The following is a 22,269-nucleotide window of genomic DNA, read 5'->3' on the forward strand; positions in this document are numbered from 1 at the left end:
CTCACCGTGTTTCATTGGTGGGTCAGGGTTTTACTCAAAGTTTTTCTGGCCTCAAATCCATGAACATTTCAGGCCCCCTGTGGCTAAAGTGAGATCCTCTGATACAGTATGCCCACTCTTACGCCCTCTACACCCCCCTGAAATAAAGAAGCGATTCTGAGTAACGGTTAAATCATCAAACCTGTGCTACCACAGAGTGTCAGGTGTAGATGAGACTCCACCTGAGATGCTGAAGGCTCTGGATGTTGTAGGGCTGTCATGGCTGACATGCCTTTGTCAATTTCTTGTGGAGGTCTGGGGCAGTGATACTCAATGCGTTAAGACACATGTGGCTCCTTTGTGATGATTTGTGGCTCTTTTATGTCTTTATTTAAAATATTTGACCCCCAGAAAACCTAAAAAAGGTCAACTTTAACCTCAGAAATTGTCCGTTGCAAGTAACTTTAATCAGTTTGTTTCCCACTCTTGTACGGTTGGCTTAAATTGTTAAACTTTATTTTTTATTGTTTGGATATTTCGATTGCCCTTGTTTGCAATTTCCCACCTTTTTTGCCACTTTTGATCTATTTTTACAGCTTTTTAAGCCTAAATTGCTACTTATTTTGCCCATTTTCACCAGCTTTTTCCTTTTTGTCCTGCTATGTTTTGCCATTTACAATTTTTTTCCACATTTTGCCCTTTCTCACCCATTTAAGCTGCCTTTTTCTATTGAATGCCACTTTTTCTCTCCACTTTTTGCAGATTTTTACCAATTTTCTGCCACTTCTTTGCAAGTTTTTGACCATTTTTGCCACTTTTGCCCCCATAGTCTCATTCTTTCCCACATTTTTTCAGTTTTGGACCAATTTTGCTACCTGTGACTCGTTTTTTTATTATTTTTTTCCCCCCATTTTTCACCAGTTTTTGCCTTGTTTACCCTTCTTTTTTATATTTGCATTTTTTTTCCTTTACTGCCATTTTTTCCCCTTCTTGCACATTTAAGCTGCCTTATGCCATCGAATGTCACTTTTTCCCATTTTTGCCTCCAGTTGCTTATTTTTTAAGCAATTTTTTGCCAATTTTTCTTTGTGTGTGTGTGCTACTGTTAAAATCTCCACACACCTTTAACTCCTGCTGTACATATTTACATATTTATATAAATTTATATATAGTCATATTCCCCCTTGCAGTTCTTGCACATTTTTTACAATCACCAGCACCTTTACTGTATCTTTTTGCACCTTTTATACATATCTTTTCGTGCACATATACTTGCACTGTACTTGACATCTGTAAACTGAAGCCTATGCAAACAAAATCTCGTTCTGTATACACCTGCTGCATACTGAATGACAATAAAGTCTAAGTGTGTGTGTGTGTGTGGGGGGGGGTGCCAACTTTCATCCATTTTTTGCCTTTTCTTTGCTGCTATTTGACCATTTCACCACTTAAACTTAATTTTACTGCCACTTTAACCCATTTTCACTACTTTCCACCACTTAGATTGTGGCTCTTGCAAAGATTTTTTTTATCAATTTGGCTCTTTGGTCGAGAAGGGTTGAGTAACACTGACCTGGGGAGTGGCAGACTGGAATGGTGGTCCTCATTTTAAAAGGAGGGGTCCAAAGGGTATGTTTGAATTATCAGGGTATCACACTCGACTGACCGACCGACAGACAGACCACTCAGTTTTGGGGGTATATTTTTTTCTTTTCTTTTTTTTTTTTTTTTTCATTTTCAAAATGAAGTATTATTAAACACGTCTCCTTTGTCACCAAGTGTTTGAAACCTGGTAGCTTCAGGTATGCAGAGAAACTCCTGAACGGCGTTAATGCTGTTCTCTGATTGCTTTTAAACTCATTTTGATGCCATTCTTTTTTTGTTATTTAAATTTTTATATATTTTTTTAACCTAGCACAGTGAAGTTAAATAAATGGGTCATCAATGTCAGTCGTGTGATGTTTGGTTCATTTTCTATCATAGAGCTATCTGGATTATTCTCAGAGCTCTGTGCTACCATTGTCAGTGTAGAGGCTATTCTTGGGGAGATTCTATAGGCTATTAGAGATTTCATTCATCTACAGATCAAATCCACAGTGGTGGTTTTTACAGGACAGTCATGCATCGTGAACACTACAACCCTAACCAGAATATCTGAATGCTTTGTTTCAGATGGAAATGCTTGGAGAGCTGCTTGACTCTGAACATCATTTACACCTTCCTCCATTGAGGTAACTTTAGTTTGAACAGTGCTTTGAGAAGTAGCAGAAGCTTGCAGGTGTGCATTAATAGATCCACACATTTGATTCATTGAGTTTGTGTGGAAGCAGGGGGAATCTGCAGCGTAGGTGTAGATGTTAAATTCCTCCTCAGAATGTCTTTCTGTGGTCACTTCTTAGCTGGGAACAGTCTGTTTCCCGGGGCGTTGCGGTGTTTTCTGAATCCACTGAGGAGGGACATCCTTGCTCTCTGCATTTCAAACACACATTTTTAGCTGGATATAATCCAGGATGGAGTTTGAAATGTTGAAGGAGACCTGAACAATCTTCCTGCTGCATTTTACAAACTAAACATGTGAGCATGGTTTAACAGTTTCTTTAAAACCTTTCTAATCTGTCTGTATTCAAGCAATCACCAACAACAGCCGACTATGTTTAGTTTGGTTTTACAATCTAAATGTTGCTTTAACTTCTCTGTGGTTGTAGCACTGCTGAGATTTGAACAGGCATTGTAACCAAACACACCAGAGAAGATATTGTGAACATGCTTGGAGAGTTTAACTGTTTCTGACCTTTGTAATCTGGAGCCATTTCAAGCATCTGGCAGTAGTGGCGCTCTTACTTCCTGGACTCTTGGGCTCTCTTTTGCCTTTCAGCATCAATGTGATAAACCGAGGTGTGAATGAACGTGTAGAAACTGGAAAGAGCTTCATGGTAAGAGAGGCCAAAGACAGAGTGAGCTCTGAATAACACATCAAAAGCTGCAGCTGAGGTCTGAGCATGGCGTGGGACTGTCTTGTCCACATCGATGAAGAACCTTTGGATTGTCTTCTTTTGCTCACCAGAGAGAACAATCCAGAGAATGAGAAAAGAGCCATCTAACATCCATTCTGTACCTGTGGAGTTTCATCATCCTTCTCATAATTAGGACTTTTTATCATAATTATGACTTTTTACTTCATAATTATGACTTTCACAGCCAAAACCGTTTGAGGTCTATAAAAATGTGTTAATAATACAAAAAACAAAAGGTCAAAAAACAGAGGAGAATAAGTCAACAAAAGTAGAAATGTAACTACTGATAAGCAGGAAGGTTTAAGTCTCTTTCTAACTTTTCGGGCATCATTAATAAATGCGGATGGGTGGTGAAGGGATTCTGCAGTACCGCCTTCAGCCACCAGATGGCATCAGTAGTCTATGAAAGATGATGATCTCAGCTGTCTGTTAAATATGACATGACTACATATTCCCTAACACACATCTCTGTGTCTGTAGACACGACATAATAACTTCTGTATAATAACTATAACATAAAATCTTTTTTTTGTCGCCCAGAATAAGTGGATATCTATGGAAGCCCATTTCTGCCAAATAAAAATAAGAAAAAACTAAAAAAAAAATAAGGCATTTATTTAAAAAAAAAAAAAAAAAAAGAAAAGCCTGAGTCATAATTTTGAGATAAAAGTGTCATAATTACAGGATACAGATTAAATATTATGGGATAAAAATTTAAAATTATGACATACAGTAGGCTACATTAGAAATGGGCCACTTCCCTAAAACATGACTGAGCAGTTTGACAGTTCAGAAATCGACACGTGTGTTCAGACCTGGAGTCTTTTTAATGGACGCTGTCAGAGAGAGGAATAACGTCGTGAGAGAGAAAAAAGAGAGTAAAAAAGACCCTAAATATGTTTAGAGCTACAAATGAACTTCCTTCTGTTGATTCTTGTTTTTATAACGTCACAGTTCCAACCCTCACCCTTTATCCGGGCTTAGGACCGGCAAAAATGACTCAAGAGAGATACTCTGGCAGTCACTTCAAATTGTATTTTTAGTTTTTTTTTATTCTATTTTTCATAAGTTTAGTTTTCTTAACTTTGGTTTAGTTTTGAAACTTATGGCCCGGTTAAGAGCCTGCAACAAATCACAGTGACATGAACATTTTTAATCATTTGATTCATATTATGTTTTTTCTTTTTTTCTTTGGTTCTAAATGAACCAAAAAGAGACGATAGAAAAACTGCCAAAGTGACGTGGAGGGGTGAACATCTCCTGCTCTGATCCCAGCTGAGGGGGGCTGCTCTGTGAGGACTTGGCCGCCTGTAGGAGCTTTGAGCCGGGGAGGGGCTCACGGCTGCATCCCTGTCCACTGAGAGAAGCTGTAACGATACGTGCTTTCACGTCAGTCTCCTAAAGTCTCCAATAACACCAGAAAAAGTCGCTGTTTGTTGCTAGTCGCTTTGAAAAAAAAAAGGAGTCACTAGAGGGGTCTGAAAACTCGCTAAATATAGCGACTAAGTCGCTAGGTTGGCAGCACTGCTCCCGCACAAGGTGCCTGATGAGACCGACGTGCTAGCCTGCTGGGGGTGCTAGCCTGCTAACGTTCTTATCAGGAAAGCTGGCTGTGGAAGAGCGGGAGTTAGCTGTTTGGTCACTCAAGGGAAAACTTGGCCAGCTCTAACTAACTTTACCTTTCTTCAAAAAAAAAAAAACTCCTTATGTCTGTCTCTCGTCTGTAGAACGTAGAAAGTATTTCAGCAAAAGCAGGACATTTTGACATTCGCTGTCGCTGTCATTGATCCGAGTCTCAGTCTCAATATGCCCGCGCGATGCTGCTGTGTGTGTAGGAAACCAGGAAAACGCGGAGTGGAACTATTGATACGGGCAATCCCCCTAATGAAAACATGGAACGGATTTGATTGTGAAGCAATGGAAAGAATGCTGGAGTAGACGGTCATGCACTAATACTTTTGATGGTAAATGTGGGCGGGGGGGGGGGGGGGTCCAAACAACTTTTTTTTAAGGTGAGGGGGACATAACCCCCCGATGACCCAATTGTATTGTGGCGACGCCCATGACTCTTTCACACACACGGTAGGTCTTTCTCATTTCACATTTTGGTATCCTTTTTCCTCCGTTTACGTCGTTTCCTCGCCTCTTAGCTCCACCCAGCGAGGAATTGAAAGAGAGAAGCGAGGAAGAGACAGGAGGAGAGAGGAGGCACAACTTAGAGAAAGAGAAATCATCACTTCACAGAGTCAGTCTGAGCGACGTCAGCTACTGATGATCAGCTGATTCACCCTCATAGCCCAAACGCTAACAGACCCGTATTCAAGATCATTTCAAAAACCTTTATGATGACTCACAATTAAAATGGTGAAAGACATTCGCAATAAAATTAATCAGGTAAGCATGCTTTATATTATAGCCTATATCTTATTATCAGTGGAATTACTTTGGTTTATAAACTCAACCATTTAATCTTTGTTAATATCCTCATCTATCTAACCTACAGATCCATGTTATTAGCTGATAACTGAGGCTCTCTGTTACATAACCTGTAATCTGATCAATAATCCACCACAGAGCTCTGTGTTTGTTGATTTTTTCATTTAGATAGGAACAATAAAAAATCTTCTGCCTTAGTGAGGCTGAAATTCTGTCAGATTATACCATCCTGTGTAAGGTTGAAACATAAAATTAGACTTAAACCTTTTTATTATTCATCTATCTTTGTTTAAGGGGTTTATTTCTAGAAAATAAGTGCTGTAAGAATATAATCAGTCATGCAGAGGTGCAGCTTTTCTGCTGCGCCTCCAAACCAATCACGTCGTACCTTTGGTAAAAAGGCTTCTGTGGAGGATACACCAGTGCTTCCTCGCTCAACGCTCCGCCTGGAGCTGCTTCCTTCCTCAATCCTCATCATGGCGGAGGGAGAACGATTTCCGGGTCAGTGGAGAAGAGAGGAGGCGAGGATGGACAAAACTTTGTAACGAGAAGCACCCAGTGAGGAGGATCAGGAGAGGGGGGCAGAACTTCCCTCCCAGTGGGAAGGGCCAACTGAACCTGGGGGCAGGGCTAACTCCCCATATGACACCATGAGGGGAAAATCTGAGACTGGCTTGTTTCAGCACACATTTTCTGAAAAGTGGAGGAAGCGGGGGAGTCCACCACCCTTTCTCTGGTCTCAGAAACATTCACATTCAGGAAGGAGGATCTAAACAATCAGCAAACTCTGAAACAGCTGGGCCATGGTCACAATCATCAGCCCTGAGCAGAGACATGATCACAGAATTATCTGCTAGCTTCACGATGTCTTCTACTGGCTTCACAGGTCATTAGAATAAAGCATCAATAAAAGAGGCGATAGGATGGAAGGAGAAAGAATCCATCAGTAAACGTTAACCTGATACAGTCTTGTGAGAAAACAGGCAATAAAACTATAAAAGTGAAAGAAGTCCGCCAGTCAGAGATCAGACTCCATGCTGAGTGGACAGAGCAGACGGATCGAGACTTTAGAGAAAAGGTGAGTGTTAAAAATTCAACATTATTATTGTTTGAGTGTTTAAATCTCTTATTCATGGCTTCATGAAGCACAGTGTGCAGAGTAATGATCAGAAACCGTTCAGTTCACGTGCGCTTCTTCCTTGTTTCTCTGATTTTGTGGAGCAGAGTAAAGTTCAGTCATTTTAGTCAGTGGAGTCAGAGATCCAACTCGTTGTACAGGAGCTTTACAGACGTGACAAAATACTGCTCCTTAGACAAATATTATCACCAAACAGAGCTTCAGTTTAACAGCTGGTCAGGGATCTGTTTATGACATGGGCTGAACTCATCAGTCATAGAAGAGGAGTTAGAATAAATGCTGGCTGTTAAACATTAACAGATCAGGCTAATATTTAAGGTTCAAAGTCTTCAGTGAGCACTAGGAGGGGTTTATTTGATAAAATTTGGTTGTAATTAGGCCTGGATATCTAAGATCTAATTGAACCATTTTAAACCAACACTAGTTTATTGGTTAGAGAGGTTAAGATAAACTGGTCTGAATCTATAACTGGTCTGAATCTATAACTGGTCTGTGTGTCAAAGATCTGATTAGATCAGTAACAGGGGTCCTGGCTTAGTAACCATGTCTCACAATCAGTGGTTGGACAGACTTTAATATGTTAAATCGGTTTGGTGAGGCTCTGCTGCATGTTATCATAACTCTCTCTCAATACTCCAGCCCAGCAGCTTCTATCTCCACTAGGGTCTGTGATGACATCTTGGGCCACAAGATCTTGCAAGACCAAAACGTCACAAGATTTCTCGCGGAGCTAAAAGTGTCTCGTAAGATTAACAGGCTACATATATGCAGTTGAGCAGCTGCCATGAAGTGGTCAGTTTGATAGAAAGTGCCCTCTGACACTCTGAAATCATTTGAGGTAGAAAAGAAACAGCTGATCCTTGACTTTGTTTATCCCCTGTGAATGCATCTCACCAAACACTGATGTCATGGGGTTATTCATAAATGATCATTTCAACTTTAACCTCAAGTGCACAGCATCATTTCTCCTCCTCCTGTGGCCCTAATCCTCTACTGTAGTATGGAACCGTTCCTGTCCAAGGGTGATTTGCTGTTCTGCCTCCTGTCTTGACATAGTGTAGCTATAGTGACGAGATAAACGACATGCAGCCTGGACCTGGTGTTTTACTCTGAAATTGACTCGGTTTGTTCTGAATGAGTTGGGTGCTTCTGCTCTGTGCATGTAGACACATGCTGGAAGCAGGCTCTACTGAAAATAGACCATCTAAAGGGGAGCACATCAGAGTGGCTTTTCTGACACATGCTGGACACAAAACGTAGAATTCAAAAGAGCGGCCAGCAAGGGAGCAACTTTCTGAGTTCACAGCACAGACAGAACATTCAGCAGATGGAGTGTGTAGCATTTACAGGGAAGACTTATTTAGTTAGAAAATAGTTCAGTGTTTTCTTCAAATATCATTTAGATTGAGAAGAGTGTTAAAATCTACTCTAATGAATGAAAAGTACATCAGCTGCTGACATGACTTTATTACAGGAGCGATGCTTGAACCAAAAGGGTCAGGGTTTAGGACAGTTAGTCCAGGAGTAGACCAGGCTGTCTTATTTATTATTTATCTAACATGGACACACAGTAACAGTGATGCTGTGACATTTAATCATGCACAGGTCCCAGATGCACTGCTGTGTTTGTAGTAAAGCGCTAATGTTTAACACCTGTCCACAGAAAGCTTTTAAAGATTAGAATCAGAAAAACGGAGAACAAGAGAAGAGCAGAGGGATCCAATGAACATAATACATTAGCAAAGACAGTAAAGTTAAAATATTCAACTGCTCCTTCAGCCAGGATTTCATACAGATATTAAAACCTTTAAAATGATGCTGCATCTTCAGCTGAGTGGGTAGATTAGTCCAGAGTTCTGCTCCTATGTTGGCTTCATTAGAGTCCTGATATCTGGTTAAAAAATCAACCAACCATCAATGGAGTCAGACCATGCAAACAGCTGAAGATCTCATTAGCTGATGAAGCCTCTAAAGCTAAACCTGCTGCCGGTCCATTCTTTTTACTGTCTGGTTATATAATGATATGGTTGGTTTTAAAGCTGTTGGTGAGGTTTGTGCATTTCAGTTTGGTCTGAGCAGTCTCTGCAGGGGACAATGATGGGGTCCTGCAAAGGATGCTTGTCATGTAGTAAAAAACTCAAAAAGGAAGGACTTAAATGTAAAAGGCACAAAAAACTCTTTAACTAAAAGTGCAGAAACTACAAAAAAGGTGCTAATAAAATTAAAATGTACAAAAAGGCCAAAAATACTAAACCTAAAGCTCATCAGAAGAAACACAAAGGAACATTGGAGATACAGAGAGGTTCACAAACTGGGGATTCACTGGCAGGATACACAGAAACAGAGAGACACAGAAACTAAATAGTCAGGGAGTGATTAGACACAGGTGAAGGCAATCAGGTCAGCTGTAAGCTAACTGAAACTACTGCTTTGCTCTGACGAGTCACTCAGGAGGGCTGGGAAAAGAGACTCCTGTTCACCTGATACATTTAGCACCTCAGAAATGGGTCACATCTCTGGATGAATATGAGCCATGGTACATTACTCTTGCACTGAAACTCAAGCAACATATAAGCAGATTTTTAAGCTGTAGCTCGGTCGAATATTGATGGAAACCCCACTGATGGTATTTACAAAAGTATTTATTCATAAAAAGATGACAATCATGAACATTATATTGTTGCTGGTGGGCTCGCACGGCTAAATTATCACTCTGGATAATGAGATGTGGAAGCTTCTCCATGTTTATTGAACACATTCTACCTGTTTTTCTCACCTCTTTGTGTATCTTCTCCTCAGGTTGACTGACCTGAATGGGTTAAATTGTTTAGGGTTGAGAAGATGGACAAACAAGGGGACGAAGAGAAGGACAGAGCAAAGTGTCCCACTTCCAGCAGTCTCTCCATGAAGAGTGACCTGGCTAAAGGTCGTCCTCCAGACTTCAGTAATGATTCAGGACCCTCAGATTTCCAGTAAGTAACTTTTAACAACCAAACTTTCAAACTACAGAAATTCCTGCTCAAAGACCAAGGTGAGTAACAAAAGGTTGTAGCCATAGTAAAGCTTGTCTAGTGTAGCCCAGTGGTTTTCAACCCTTTCTCTGACTGAACAAATCAGCTATCAGCAAGATTCCAGTGTTGTTCATTCCTATTTTCATGTATTTGGAGTTACTTTTAAATTTCGCCATGTAGGATGTCAGCAGGGTCTAAAAGAGTGTTAGAACTTGATACATCAGTTAAGTGAAAATAAAGGGGTTGAAACTATTGAAAAGTCTTAGATGAGAGATTAAAACTCTTGGTTATTTTGAATTAAGCTTTAACTGCTGTGAAAAACTTGTAAAAAGGTTCTCTTAGATAGTGGTATAACTCCTTTTAATCCACTTAAGTAGAGGTTACTTTTACAGCTGGAGGTCAGATTTAAGCTGTGTTAGTGCCTAGAGTTATAGAAAAAGGGTTCTACATGCTCATACGAAACAGTTGTACTTCAAAATAAATGTACAGCAAAAACATTTAGTGACAACTTCTTAAAACAGCTTTAACCCACGTCTGTCCCACGAACCATTAGTGGAGAAGTCCAGATTTAGGGTTTAATCCTGGTCAGACTATCAGAGAGACTTCTTTTTTTCTGTGCTTGAACATGTTGGTAAACTGAGGCTCTCTTCTGTTTAGTTTAAAATTGTAATTGTATCATGAATGTATCTGACAGTTCTATTGATGATATTACATCGAGAGCTAAGAGGATAGATGGAGAGTTTAAAGAGAGGCATTTAAACATCAAGCTTGCAAATGAGAAGATGTCAGAGATTCTGATGATTTGAAGTAAAAACAAGATACTTACACCCCGCTGACAGGACAAGCACTCAGTGAAGAAATCCTAAACCAGTAAAACCCTTAGTGTCTGCCTCCATGAGTAAACCCTGCAGACCACCAGGCAGCAAAAAGCCAACACTTCACCAGGGCTGTGGAGGTGGAATGCCCCTCTATTAGTGTTTAGCTCACTTTGTCCCATGACACCGTCAGAGGACTGATCAGTGTCCCAGACCCCCCCTCTCAATGCTTGCTCCCACCAAACCCACACAGAGACGTTCTTTATCTTACCTACCTGACCACATGGCCGTCACAGCCCAAACACCATCACCAGCTGACATTATTCCTCTTCATCCTTCTACACTGACGAGTTTGATCTGCTTCATCTGACCTCTCCTCCTCCTCCTCTGTCCCTGCACTCCCAGCTCTCTAGGAAATGAAACCACAATGAAAAACCCTGCAGAAATATTAAATCTGCCTGTTACCATGTTTTTGATTGAAATAGCTTTGATTTCAGTAAATATGACCTCCTAATGCTGCAAATTCAATCAATGACCATTTTCAGTTCTTTACAACCTATAAAATGTTTTAAAACTCTGTTTTGCATAATAATGTGGAACAGCGCATTTTGAGGTTCATATTTTTTTTTAAATAATGGTTATCATTGTGAAGTTTGTTCAAAAACATTTGAGTTATGCTCTAGCAGCTGATGACTAGAAAAATATTCTTACTGTCATTTGCATTTATATTTAGGAAAATTAGAGAAAAATGTCATTTGCATAATAATGTGGAAAGCGGTGTAATGCTGTCAAGCTACTGATGTTCAATGAACGCTTACATAAAATATAGTTTTTTAGTCTTGTGGTTAGCTCAGTGTCTATTGCTTTATGGTTGTGTGTTAGATTTGCCACCTTGGGACACTGTAGACAACTGTGTGGCTGTGACTATATGGTCACTGTGATTAAAGTAAGGTATGGTAGCCATTAAGGCTCTCATAGAACATTCACTTTTAATAACATCTGCTTTGGCATTAAGCTCCTGCCTGAACTGATGTCAATGTAATATTTTAAAGAGCACTGCTAACAAAAAGCTAGAAGAGAAAAGAAATGAATTCCTGATGAATGAAACAACCCAAAGCAGCTGTCTGCTATCAGACTTTCTGATCTGTTTATAACCAAGAATTCAAATCTGCAGAAAGATGTCTGATCTGTCCAAAAGAATATTCCAAAAATGTCAGTTAATTTTCCAGTCTCAGGCTGCAAGTGTTGTCCTTTTTTTTAAACTGGTTGTTGTTAGATTTGAATCACAATGCTCCAGAGTTTATGCCTCATTAAAGCTCAACATGACTTTTAACATTGAAACAGGAGTTAGAACCTCATTGTCCTTTTTCTCCACAGAATAATAAAGAGACCTGTTTGTGTGGAGGAACGATCCGGAACACCACGACTGCAGATATCCAGTCAGTCCAGAAGTGTAACAGGTAAGACTGGTGTCATTAGTTTACATGCAGGTAGAAAAAGTGGATTTAGGGTCTGACTTTGACTAAAACTCCTGAAAAAATGAAGGATAAAATCCAGTGTATAAGCCAGACTTTGATAGCTATTTGATCTGTAAAAACCTGGCTGTGGCTGATAGACCAGGACCACTTTATAGGACCAGGACAAAGAGCTAAGACAGACAACATCATCACCACAAGCAGCTATCACTGCCACACACAACCTGACCTGTTAGGAGGTCAACAGGGAGAAGGTTCTAGAGTCACTGGCTGAAATGGAGGCATGACCACCTACTGTAGCAGACAACAACATGCTTCACTGGAATCTGTTCTGCCCCAGTGCTTTATACTGGGAAAGGACAGCAGTCTAGTTAACTAGCCTAATCAAGCTCTAAGCTCTAGATCTACTGAACCATGGAAACGTTCTGATTGTGTCTGAGACTTTTGAATGTACTTCATTAGATGGTATGTCATGATGATATATTCTCATGAAAACAGGACATTTGAACATTTTAGCTGAAGCCTGTTCTTGTTTTCAGTTTATTCTCCTGTAGCAGCTCAGATTTATTACAGGGCTGTTTTTGAGTTGTGCAGTTTGTGTCATATTTACCAATGAAAATGGTCTATTTGATCATGTTCTAAAACCAGATTCCTGGTGTCAGTCCAGTCTGATATTGTTGTGGTCTTTCAGCAGATGGAGGTCTACAGGAGGTTCTAGATGAACACAGGATCAGTCTGAGGGAGAGATGTGAACATGTGACTGAAGGAACTGATGGAGCAGGAAGTAGAACCCTCCTGAACAGGATCTACACTGAGCTCTACATCACAGAGGGACAGAGTGAAGAGGTGAACAGCCAACATGAGGTGAGACAGCTTGAGACAGCTTCCAAGATGGAGAGCCTCCATGAGACTCCAATCAAGTGTCAGGACATCTTTAAAGCCTTACCTGGCCAACAGAAAGCCATCAGAGTGGTTCTGACCAACGGTGTGGCTGGTGTTGGAAAAACCTTCTCTGTGCAGAAGTTCACTCTGGACTGGGCAGACGGCTCAGAAAACCAGGACGTCAGTCTGCTGGTTCTGCTTTCATTCAGGGAGCTGAACTTGATCAGAGATGAGCGCTACAGTCTTCTGGAGCTGCTCCGTGTATTTCATCCAACATTCCAGAAGGTCAGAGCGGAGACGCTGGCTGTCTGTAAACTTTTGTTCATCTTTGACGGCCTGGATGAAAGCAGACTGTCGATGGATTTCAACATCAGTGAGGCTGTGTCTGATGTGTCAGAGGAGTCATCGTTAAACGTGCTGCTGACAAACCTCATCAAGGGGAATCTGCTTCCCTTAGCTCTCATCTGGATAACGTCTCGACCTGCAGCAGCCAATCAGATCCCTCCTTCATGTGTGGACAGGGTAACAGAGGTCCGAGGCTTCACTGACGCCCAGAAGGAGAAGTACTTCAGGAGGAGGTTCAGTGATGAAGATGTGTCCAGCAGAATCATCTCCCACATCAAGACATCCAGGAGCCTCCACATCATGTGTCTGATCCCAGTCTTCTGCTGGATCACTGCTACAGTTCTGGAGCACATGATGAGCACGAAGCAGAGAGGAGAGCTGCCCAAGACCCTGACTGACATGTACTCACACTTCCTGTTGGTTCAGACCAAGAGGAAGACGAACAAGTATGATGAGGGATCTCAGATGAGTCCTGAGGAACTCAGCAGATCTGACAGGGAAGTTCTTCTGAAGCTGGGGAGGCTGGCATTTGAACATCTGGAGAACGGAAACATCATGTTCTACCAAGAAGACCTGGAGCGCTGTGGTCTGGATGTCACAGAGGCCTCTGTGTACTCAGGAGTTTGTACTGAGATCTTTAAAAGAGAGAGTGTGATCTTCCAGCAAACAGTCTACTGCTTTGTTCATCTGAGTGTTCAGGAGTTTCTGGCTGCAGTCCACATGTACCACTGTTTCACCAACGGGAGCACAGATGTCATTGAGGCATTCTTAGAAGACATCAGACACAAAAAATCATCTAGTAAGTCTCTGTTAAAGAGGATTAGTAAGTATTTTTCTAACCCTTACCCCCTAACTCCTGATGGCTTTGATCCACCCCTGGATGACTTCCTGAAGCATGCCATGGAGAAATCCCTGAAATGTCCAAATGGACACCTGGACCTGTTTGTTCGCTTCCTTCACGGCCTCTCTCTGGAGTCCAACCAGAGACTCTTAGGAGGTCTGCTGGGTCAGACAGACAACAGTCCAGAAATGATCCAGAGAGTCATCAAGAACCTGAAGGAGATGAACAGTGATGGTGTCTCTCCTGACAGAAGCATCAACATCTTCCACTGTCTGATGGAGATGAAGGACCTCTCAGTACATCAGGACATCCAAAAGTTCTTGAAGTCAGAGAGCAGATTAGGGGAGAAACTCTCTGAGATCCAGTGCTCTGCTCTGGCCTACATGCTGCAGATGTCAGAGGTTCTGGATGAGTTCTATCTGAGCCAGTACAACACATCAGACCAGGGACGACTGAGACTGATTCCAGCTGTGAGGAACTGCAGGAAGGCTTGGTAAGTCCAGATGTGATTGAATAAGAGCAGGGCCACTTCTAGCCATTCCTAGATCTGAATTTGGTGTCCCCCATCCCCAGCACTTTGTCATCAGCTCAGAGTAAAGTTAATAGTTGAGTCACTAATATTATTGTAGAAGTTTAGTTTGTGTGTTTGACTAGTAATGTCTGCTCTCTTTAGCACATATGATCTGCTGATCTCTCATCCTCTCTCTCTGTTTTCTCCTCTTATCATCTGATGGCAGCTGTGTGTCTTTATGAAAGCATGGTGTGAGCTCAGACGTTCCAGTGCTCTTCTTAATATTAGTGATGAAAAACACAAACATCATGTCCCTGATGAACTTTCTCTAAGTTACTCTCTGCTGTTTCTGAACAATCAGGAGACGTGGAATAAGAGTTGATTCTATTCTATCCACACATGATCAGTGTTAGCTGTGGATCTCTGAGACTGTGTATCCACCACATCTGACATTTATAAAGTCAAAGTTCTAGAGCAAATTTCCAACCATATTTCAGCACACAGAGCTCCTCTAATGATTATAACCCAGTCTGAGTCAACATGGTTTGATTTTTGATGGCGCTCTTTGTGGCTTTTCTCTCCTTCATGGTAAACAAAAATGGAGGCTGCATCAGGCGTTGTAAACAAATGTTGTGACATATGTAGGCCTTTTTTCTCCTGTTTGTTTACAGATGACTTTAGTGAGCTGAACTTGTTCTGTTTCAGATATTATCCACATAAACACTCTCTGCTGCTCTCTCAACCCTCTGGTTCTCCTTGCACACTAGTGTGCTTTTGAATTTAGTTTTTTCTATTTATTTATGTTTTTAATTTTCATGCATATTGTTGATAACTAATGTCAAGGTTGTTTTTTTGGGGGGTGTTTTGAAAAAAAAAAAGTTGTCACATTGTAAACAATACTTACGCAACAGCCACCCTATTGTTCTCCTTAGCACAAAAGTGTGCGCATTGAAACCCATTCAAATTTCTGTTTTTGATCCTGCTCAAATACAACATGAAGATCATGCATCGTCTTCTCTTCCCGCTTCATTTGAAGCCTGTGACTGCAAAGTTTGTTTTCGGTGGGATTCCCTTCCTGATGATGTCATTTCTCAAATTGTACAACAGGAGCAATTTTCTGCTTCTACCAGTATATGTAGCCATTGCAGACTTTTCCCACCCCTCTCCCTGGGCTAAGTCTTAGACAATAGGTTTGCATTGGCATGAAAGCCAGTGTGTCTGTGAATGAAAGCAATATGTATGAGTGCGTGTGTGTGCATGGGCACCTGTCTAACAGCGTGCGCATTGCTGCATTATCACATATGTGGCACCGATGAATAAAGGCGCAGGTAGCTTTGAAGAAGCACCTACACTACATCTTCAGTTTCATGTGTTATTTTTATTCAAAGCACATTGACACTTTATATTATGAAATATGTAAAATAAAGAAAAACACAGGGGCCCCCACACAGCTTTGAAACTTACCAAAACTTGCAGGTAAGATCACACACCTGCAGGTGCAGCACAGTGCACACATCACTGCATCAGGATAGCTCCTCATTTCACTTTGAGATAGAGATGGAGAGAAATAGCACGGAGAGAGCCCTCACCGTGATTATAGAATCTGATCTGGAGCCCATGGAATTGGACCCGGTGTCCACAGACTCGGACATGGGGTGGGATGAGTCCCTCAGGATGCCCAGGGCTTTCCTGTGGCAGCAGGACCTGAACAGCTCCTAATCTGACTCTCTGTGGTCAGGAGCACTACCAAAGAGTTTGTGCATCCTGCCACCCCTGATCCCCACCACCACCACCACCACCACCCAGTAGTAGTAGTAGTAGTAGTAGTAGTAGTGTTGAAAGTGTTGTTTATTGTTGTTTAGCAGTCTTGTTATTTTATGTTTTTGTTTTGTTGGTATGTGTTATAATAAACAAGTGGAAGTTAAAGGTGTAGTACTGAGGTTCATATTTACAGCACAAAAATTAATATTTGATCAAAAACCAATAAAAATATTGATGCTAATCTTCCACATATACTAGTTCTCAATAACTGAATAAAAATATCTCAAGTTTACATCAGGTTTATAGGAAATATATCATTCTTTGTGTTGAAGCCATGAAATGAAGCTACATCATGACAGAAACTTGGCAATTAAAGGGTAAAAATGTAAATAAATCATGAATATTTGGTATCAATAATTAGGGAAGATGCTGGTTGACAGGACTGTCAAAAAAAAATTGAACAAATCTTATATACTATTTTTTATAGCTTGTTTTTTCTCAACACACAATTGTGTACAAATATACGCTTAACATGAGTATTTTATGAATTATGACACAGCACAAAAAATATATATATATTTCATATAAATATTCATGCTAATCTTTCACATATACCAGTTCCCAATAATTGAATCAGAAAAAATCAAGTTTACATCAGGTTTATTGAAAATATATCATTTGTTGTGTTTTTAAGCCATTAAATGGGGCTGCATCATGAGAGAAACTAGGCAATTAAAGGGTTAAAAATTTGAATAAATCATGAATGTTTGGTATCAGTAATTAGGGCAGAAGCTGGTTAACAGGACTGTCAAAAAAAAAATTACAAAAAAATCTTCTATACTATTTTTCATAGCTTGTCACTAGTGTGCAAAAGGGGGGCTTAACATCCCTTTTTATAAGGAGAACCAGAGGGTCAATGCACACAGAGCTTCTCCCAGCCCTCCACCTCTCTGAGTCTGATCTAAGATCAATATTCTTTAGCTTCACATGTCAGCAGAATCATAGAAATCTGGTTTGAACTGTCAGTCAGTATGAAGTGATCACAACTGCTGGTCTTTGTGCTGATGAGGAGGATTGTTGATGAAGATCACAGTGATTTACAGTCAACAGAGAGCAGAGGAACAGGGAGAACATCAGAAAAGCACTCAAACAACGGCTGAAAAGTTTCATCTTTGACATCAAGCTTCACAGCTCTCTCATACGTGAACAATAAGGGGTGTAACAGGGCTGGTCTTTCTCTCTGATCAGCTGCAGATACACCTTCAGCTACAGGTGTCAGCTCTACTTTTACAGCTGACAATGTTCTCTAGATTATTCCTCATGGACAGGACTCTAACACAGTTAAAACACAGACAAATGTTTAGAAAAAGACAAACTCAAAGGACAGCACACTTTGGCACAGGTGTGGTCCAATAGAAACACTGGTTGTTACATGAAGTCACCGTCACTCTGTCCTAAAATCAGGAGAAATTGCCATATGACACAAGGACAGCATATTTATGTCTGACCTGTTTAGATTACTTGCAAGTAAATCAACAGACAGACAGCCATCTGTTGTCCTGGCTAAAGTCTTTTTCTGTGTTCATCCTTTTTACTTAAACTTTAAGCTGTTCTAGAGACTGAACATTTTTTCTTTGTTCATCCTCAAACTATGTTTCAAGGACTGAAGTGTTAGGTCAAGCATTTATATATTGGTATTGATATTGGTTACATTTAATTAGTAAAGTACAAGTTCTATGTTCTTATGTGGGCCTTTTTAACATTATATATTTACTGATACTCAGAGTAATAGAAAAATATATGTAACATTATTAGAAATTCATTAAACACTTTTAGAGTTTGGTCCATATTGTAGTATCACACTGGAGTCTGATGTTTATAGAGTTAATGTAAATAAATTAATCCCTCTTTTCTCTCTGTGTAATCATAACATCAGTACTATTGGAGTTAAACAAAAAAAATCGAACATCAGAATCACATCTTCACCCTAACAATCCATAAAGTTTATGCAGTGTTGGATGTTGATCTGCTCCTCTGTCTCTCTCCCTCATTTCTCCCTCGTACACTGCGTCACTTTCTCTCCATCGTATCAGCTGCAGAGCATGGCCGCTCATACTCCAGAGACGCGGATGATTACCCATGAGGAGAGGTAATAACATTCTGCTTGAATTTAAAATGCGGCCAAAATATAAAATTAAAGGACAGGGCAAGAATTTCAAATGTTAAATCAAAGTGGAGTGAGGTTATTGTGTCAACAAGTAAAATCTAAAGTCTTATCTGCGAGCCTGGCATGCACACACCTCTCTCACTTTGTCATAGCACCTGTGCGATGAGGAGTGAAAACCTCTTAGTACAGACCAATTTTCTTGTAGCATTTGCAACATATATGTCACACTGTACAGCCCTGTTTGGGTTAAAGAGCTTCTACATATTGGTGTATTAACCATTGCAGAAACATAAAAAATGATTTTGGTAATGACCAATGCTGTTAATTTAGGGCAGCTGTGGCATAAACCTTACTTTGGTTAGGGTTAGGGTGGTCTAATAAATTTAAGCACTGTCAAAGTGCTGTGAAAAAGTATTTTTCCCCTTTCTATATCCTGATTTTTTGCGTAATTATCACACTTAAATGTGTCAGATCATCAAACCAATTTTAACATCTCACAAAGACAACCCAAGTAAATACAAAATGCAGTGTCTGAATGATTATCTTAATTTTTAAGAGGGAAAAAATCCAAACCTATCTGGCCCTTTAAATGAGTGAAAATCTGTATTTCAAACACCTCGGTTAGTAAATATTAACAATGTCTATATATTTTTTTTAATGTCCATCTTTTTCCCTAAACGTCTCATGGGCCATATGGCACCAGCTGGTGGGCCAGAAGTGGTACGTGGGCCATAAGTTTGACACCCCCGGTCTAAACTCTAAACGTTCATCAGCTCTGATCAGATTATTTTACATTTAATAATTTCAAACACTAATGGTATTTATATCACTTGTTTATTTAATCTTTTTAATTCAGGTTGTCATACTGTGGTTTGTCAGAGATCAGCTGTTCTTCTCTGGCCTCAGCTTTAATGTCCAACCCCTCACATCTGAGAGTGCTGGACCTGAGGAACAACAACAACCTGCGGGATTCAGGAGTGGAGCTTCTTTCTGCTGGACTGAAGAGTCCAAACTGTCGACTGAGGACTCTGATGTAAGACAGCATGTTTAATTTCTCTGCTCAGATGAATATGAGGTGAAACTAAAGCGTAAACATCAGGCTGATATTAAACTGATCCTCACTGAGGATTTCAGTGATAGGCTCCATTTTCTTCTTCTGTGGTTTTGTCTGTTGATTGGTTGAACAGTTTTTAGTGACACATTTCAAAGCTCAGAATAAGAACAAAATCAACACAGTCTATTTCCCTCTAACCACTCAGAGGACTGATGATCTTTTTCTCTGTCGTGTTGTCTTTTTCAGATCAATCATGAATTGTTCAACAACAGACTTTATCCATAGAATAACGATGTATTCATGTAGAGATGATTTTTTTCTGAGATTTTATGAAGCTGTTTGATGATTACAATGATGGAAAGTTTTTTTATGTTAGACTCTTTGTTTAAATTTCTTCCCTCCTCCTATGATAAATATTACAGATGTGTTCTTTGTTCATGTTTCTCCTCAGTTCATCCTGACATTTCTGGCCTTAGAGGAAACTTTGAGATCTACAGTTAAATCTAAAATCAGTCCAAAAGTTTTTATTTCTGTCTGAACATCATGAGTTTGCTTGTTTGAAGAATTCATAATGAAGTAGCATGTTGCTGTGATTTACTGGAGCTTTTTTTTCTAGTCCTGTGTTTTTACCTGCATCATGTTGTGTTCAGGTGTTTGGACTTTTTACCATCTAAACTTTGAACCTTCATCACCTCTGATCTGATCATTTTACATTTAATCATTTCAAACACTAATGGTATTTAAAACACTTGTTCATTTAATCTTTTTATTCAGGTTGATCAGCTGTGGTTTGTCAAAGATCAGCTGTTCTTCTCTGGCCTCAGCTTTGAAGGGCAACCCCTCACATCTGAGAGAGCTGAACCTGAGTCACAACAACCTGCAGGATTCAGATGTGAAGCCACTGTCGGTTCTTCGGAAGGATCCAGACTACAGACTGGAGTTTCTGATGTAAGTAGAGGGTTTGATTTAGTCCATGGTCTCTACAGTATTACACTAATAGTTCAGTCAGGAGAGACTTCATTATGAGGTTTATTTTCAGGTTTAGAAATGAAGGAAATGTGTAATGTCTTTGGTGATTAGACTCCATGGTGTGGTCTTCATGTACTCAAAGGTGTAGTGAGGCTCAGATCAGGAACAGACACACCTGATGGAGAGTAGACCCTGGTGGTGGAGGAGGAGGAGGGATGCAGGATGAGCTGAGGAGTGTTCTTAATGAGGGGATCAGAAACCATCAAAATCAGGCATTTCCAACATTCATTTCCTTCATCTACACCGTTTATCACATTCAGGGCCACAGGGGCCAGAGCCTATCCCAGCTGTCATTAGGGGAGAGGCGGGGTCCCCTGGACTGTTCACCAGCCAATCACAGGGCTATAGCCCCTGTCATTTATAACAGGGACTTTTCCTATTAAAAAGAAAACTGATCTATAAAAATGACGACAAGGACAGTACCAACCTACAGAACTGCATCCTCTGCAGTTTGGGTTCAGATCAAACCATTCTACTGAAACAGCATGCTGTTACTTCCTTGAAGTCATTAAAAGCAGCCTTGATAAAGGGGCTGGTGGGTGCTGTATTTTTAGACCTGTGAAAGGGGTTTGACACAGGTAATCATCAGTGTTCCTTTCAAAGCTGTCAACATTTCAACTCTCAGTTCATGTATTAAACTGGATCCAGTCTTATCTGCTAGGCTGCTCCCAGTGTGTGTGGATAAATGATAAACATGGTCTTTAAAAGCCTGTGTTTTTAGGAGTGCTGCAGGGCTCCATCTTAGGACCGCTGTTGTTTAGCACGTACATTAATGACCTTCCCTCAGTGTGTGAAGGTGTGGGGACCCTGATGTATGCGGATGATACGGTCCTGTTTACCTGTGGGAAAGATCTGGAACAAGTGGCTGCTAAGTTATCATCAGCAATGGAAAAAGTTAGTGTGGCTTCAGTCACTCTGAATACTGACAAAACAGTGACCGTGTATTTTTAAACAGAGGAATATGGTTTTCCCAAATGTTTATGTCAACAGACAAATGATCAAAAATGTTCATGGGTTTAAATACCGGGGTGTGACCCTAGATTCTACTCTAACATTCAAGAGCCATATTAAAAGATGCAGCTGAGGAAACAAAGGACGACCGTGCATACATGCACACAGCTGACAGGACTGGTCCAGATGAGACAGCAGTCAGTTTGTCTGTTTGTTAAGCTGGAAGATTTCCAGTCTGTCCCTCTGTCAGGATTGGTAAAAACTCAAAAGGGAAGGACTCAATTGCAAAGGCACAAAAAACTCTTTAATTAACTAAAAATGCAAAAACTACAACAAAGGTGCTAACAAAATCAAAATGCACAAAAAGGCCAAAATACTAAACCTAAAGATCACCAAAAGAACACGAGGGAACACTGGTTGAAAATCACAAGAGGTTACATGCAGGGGAGTCACAGGCAGGATATGCAGACGAACTGACACAGACACAGGGAGACCCAGAAACTAAATAGACAGGGGGTGATTAGACACTGGGAGACAGGTGAGGCCAATGACACAGGTGAGGGAGAACAAGACACAGGTGAAGGCAATCAGGGTGGAGAAAAAAACACAAGGGCAGGAAGAAAGCCAGAGGACACACACGAGGAGAAGAAAACTACAAAATAAAACAGGAAACACCGAACAGGAGCATGTGGAACACATGGAGGGAAACTGACACAACTTGAAACTAAAGACAAGGGAACACAGGAGGTAGAAAAACAAACATAAGGAGAACCAGAAACCCAAGTAACTAAAAATTAACACAACTAAACCCAAACCATGACACCCTCTGCCCTTTAATTTCCAGCTCTGAATCTGTACTG

At 40.5% G+C, this 22,269-nt stretch overlaps 1 protein-coding gene across 1 annotated transcript in view; it reads left to right on the plus strand.

The window, feature by feature from the left end:
* Window positions 1-9,498: 9,498 nt before the first annotated feature.
* The window catches only part of LOC121514194 (NACHT, LRR and PYD domains-containing protein 14-like), a gene marked incomplete at its 5' end in the record, with an annotated part of 69,560 nt that continues 56,789 nt past the window's right edge, over window positions 9,499-22,269 (plus strand). The window contains 6 exons of the mRNA XM_041794296.1: window positions 9,499-9,539; window positions 11,771-11,853; window positions 12,560-13,906; window positions 13,976-14,429; window positions 19,232-19,408; window positions 20,204-20,295. Coding sequence (XP_041650230.1) covers window positions 9,499-9,539; window positions 11,771-11,853; window positions 12,560-13,906; window positions 13,976-14,429; window positions 19,232-19,408; window positions 20,204-20,295 — 2,194 coding nt within the window. The remainder of the gene's footprint in view (window positions 9,540-11,770; window positions 11,854-12,559; window positions 13,907-13,975; window positions 14,430-19,231; window positions 19,409-20,203; window positions 20,296-22,269) is intronic.

Source organism: Cheilinus undulatus, linkage group 8, assembly GCF_018320785.1.
Source record: "Cheilinus undulatus linkage group 8, ASM1832078v1, whole genome shotgun sequence".
Taxonomy (NCBI): Eukaryota; Metazoa; Chordata; class Actinopteri; order Labriformes; family Labridae; genus Cheilinus; species Cheilinus undulatus.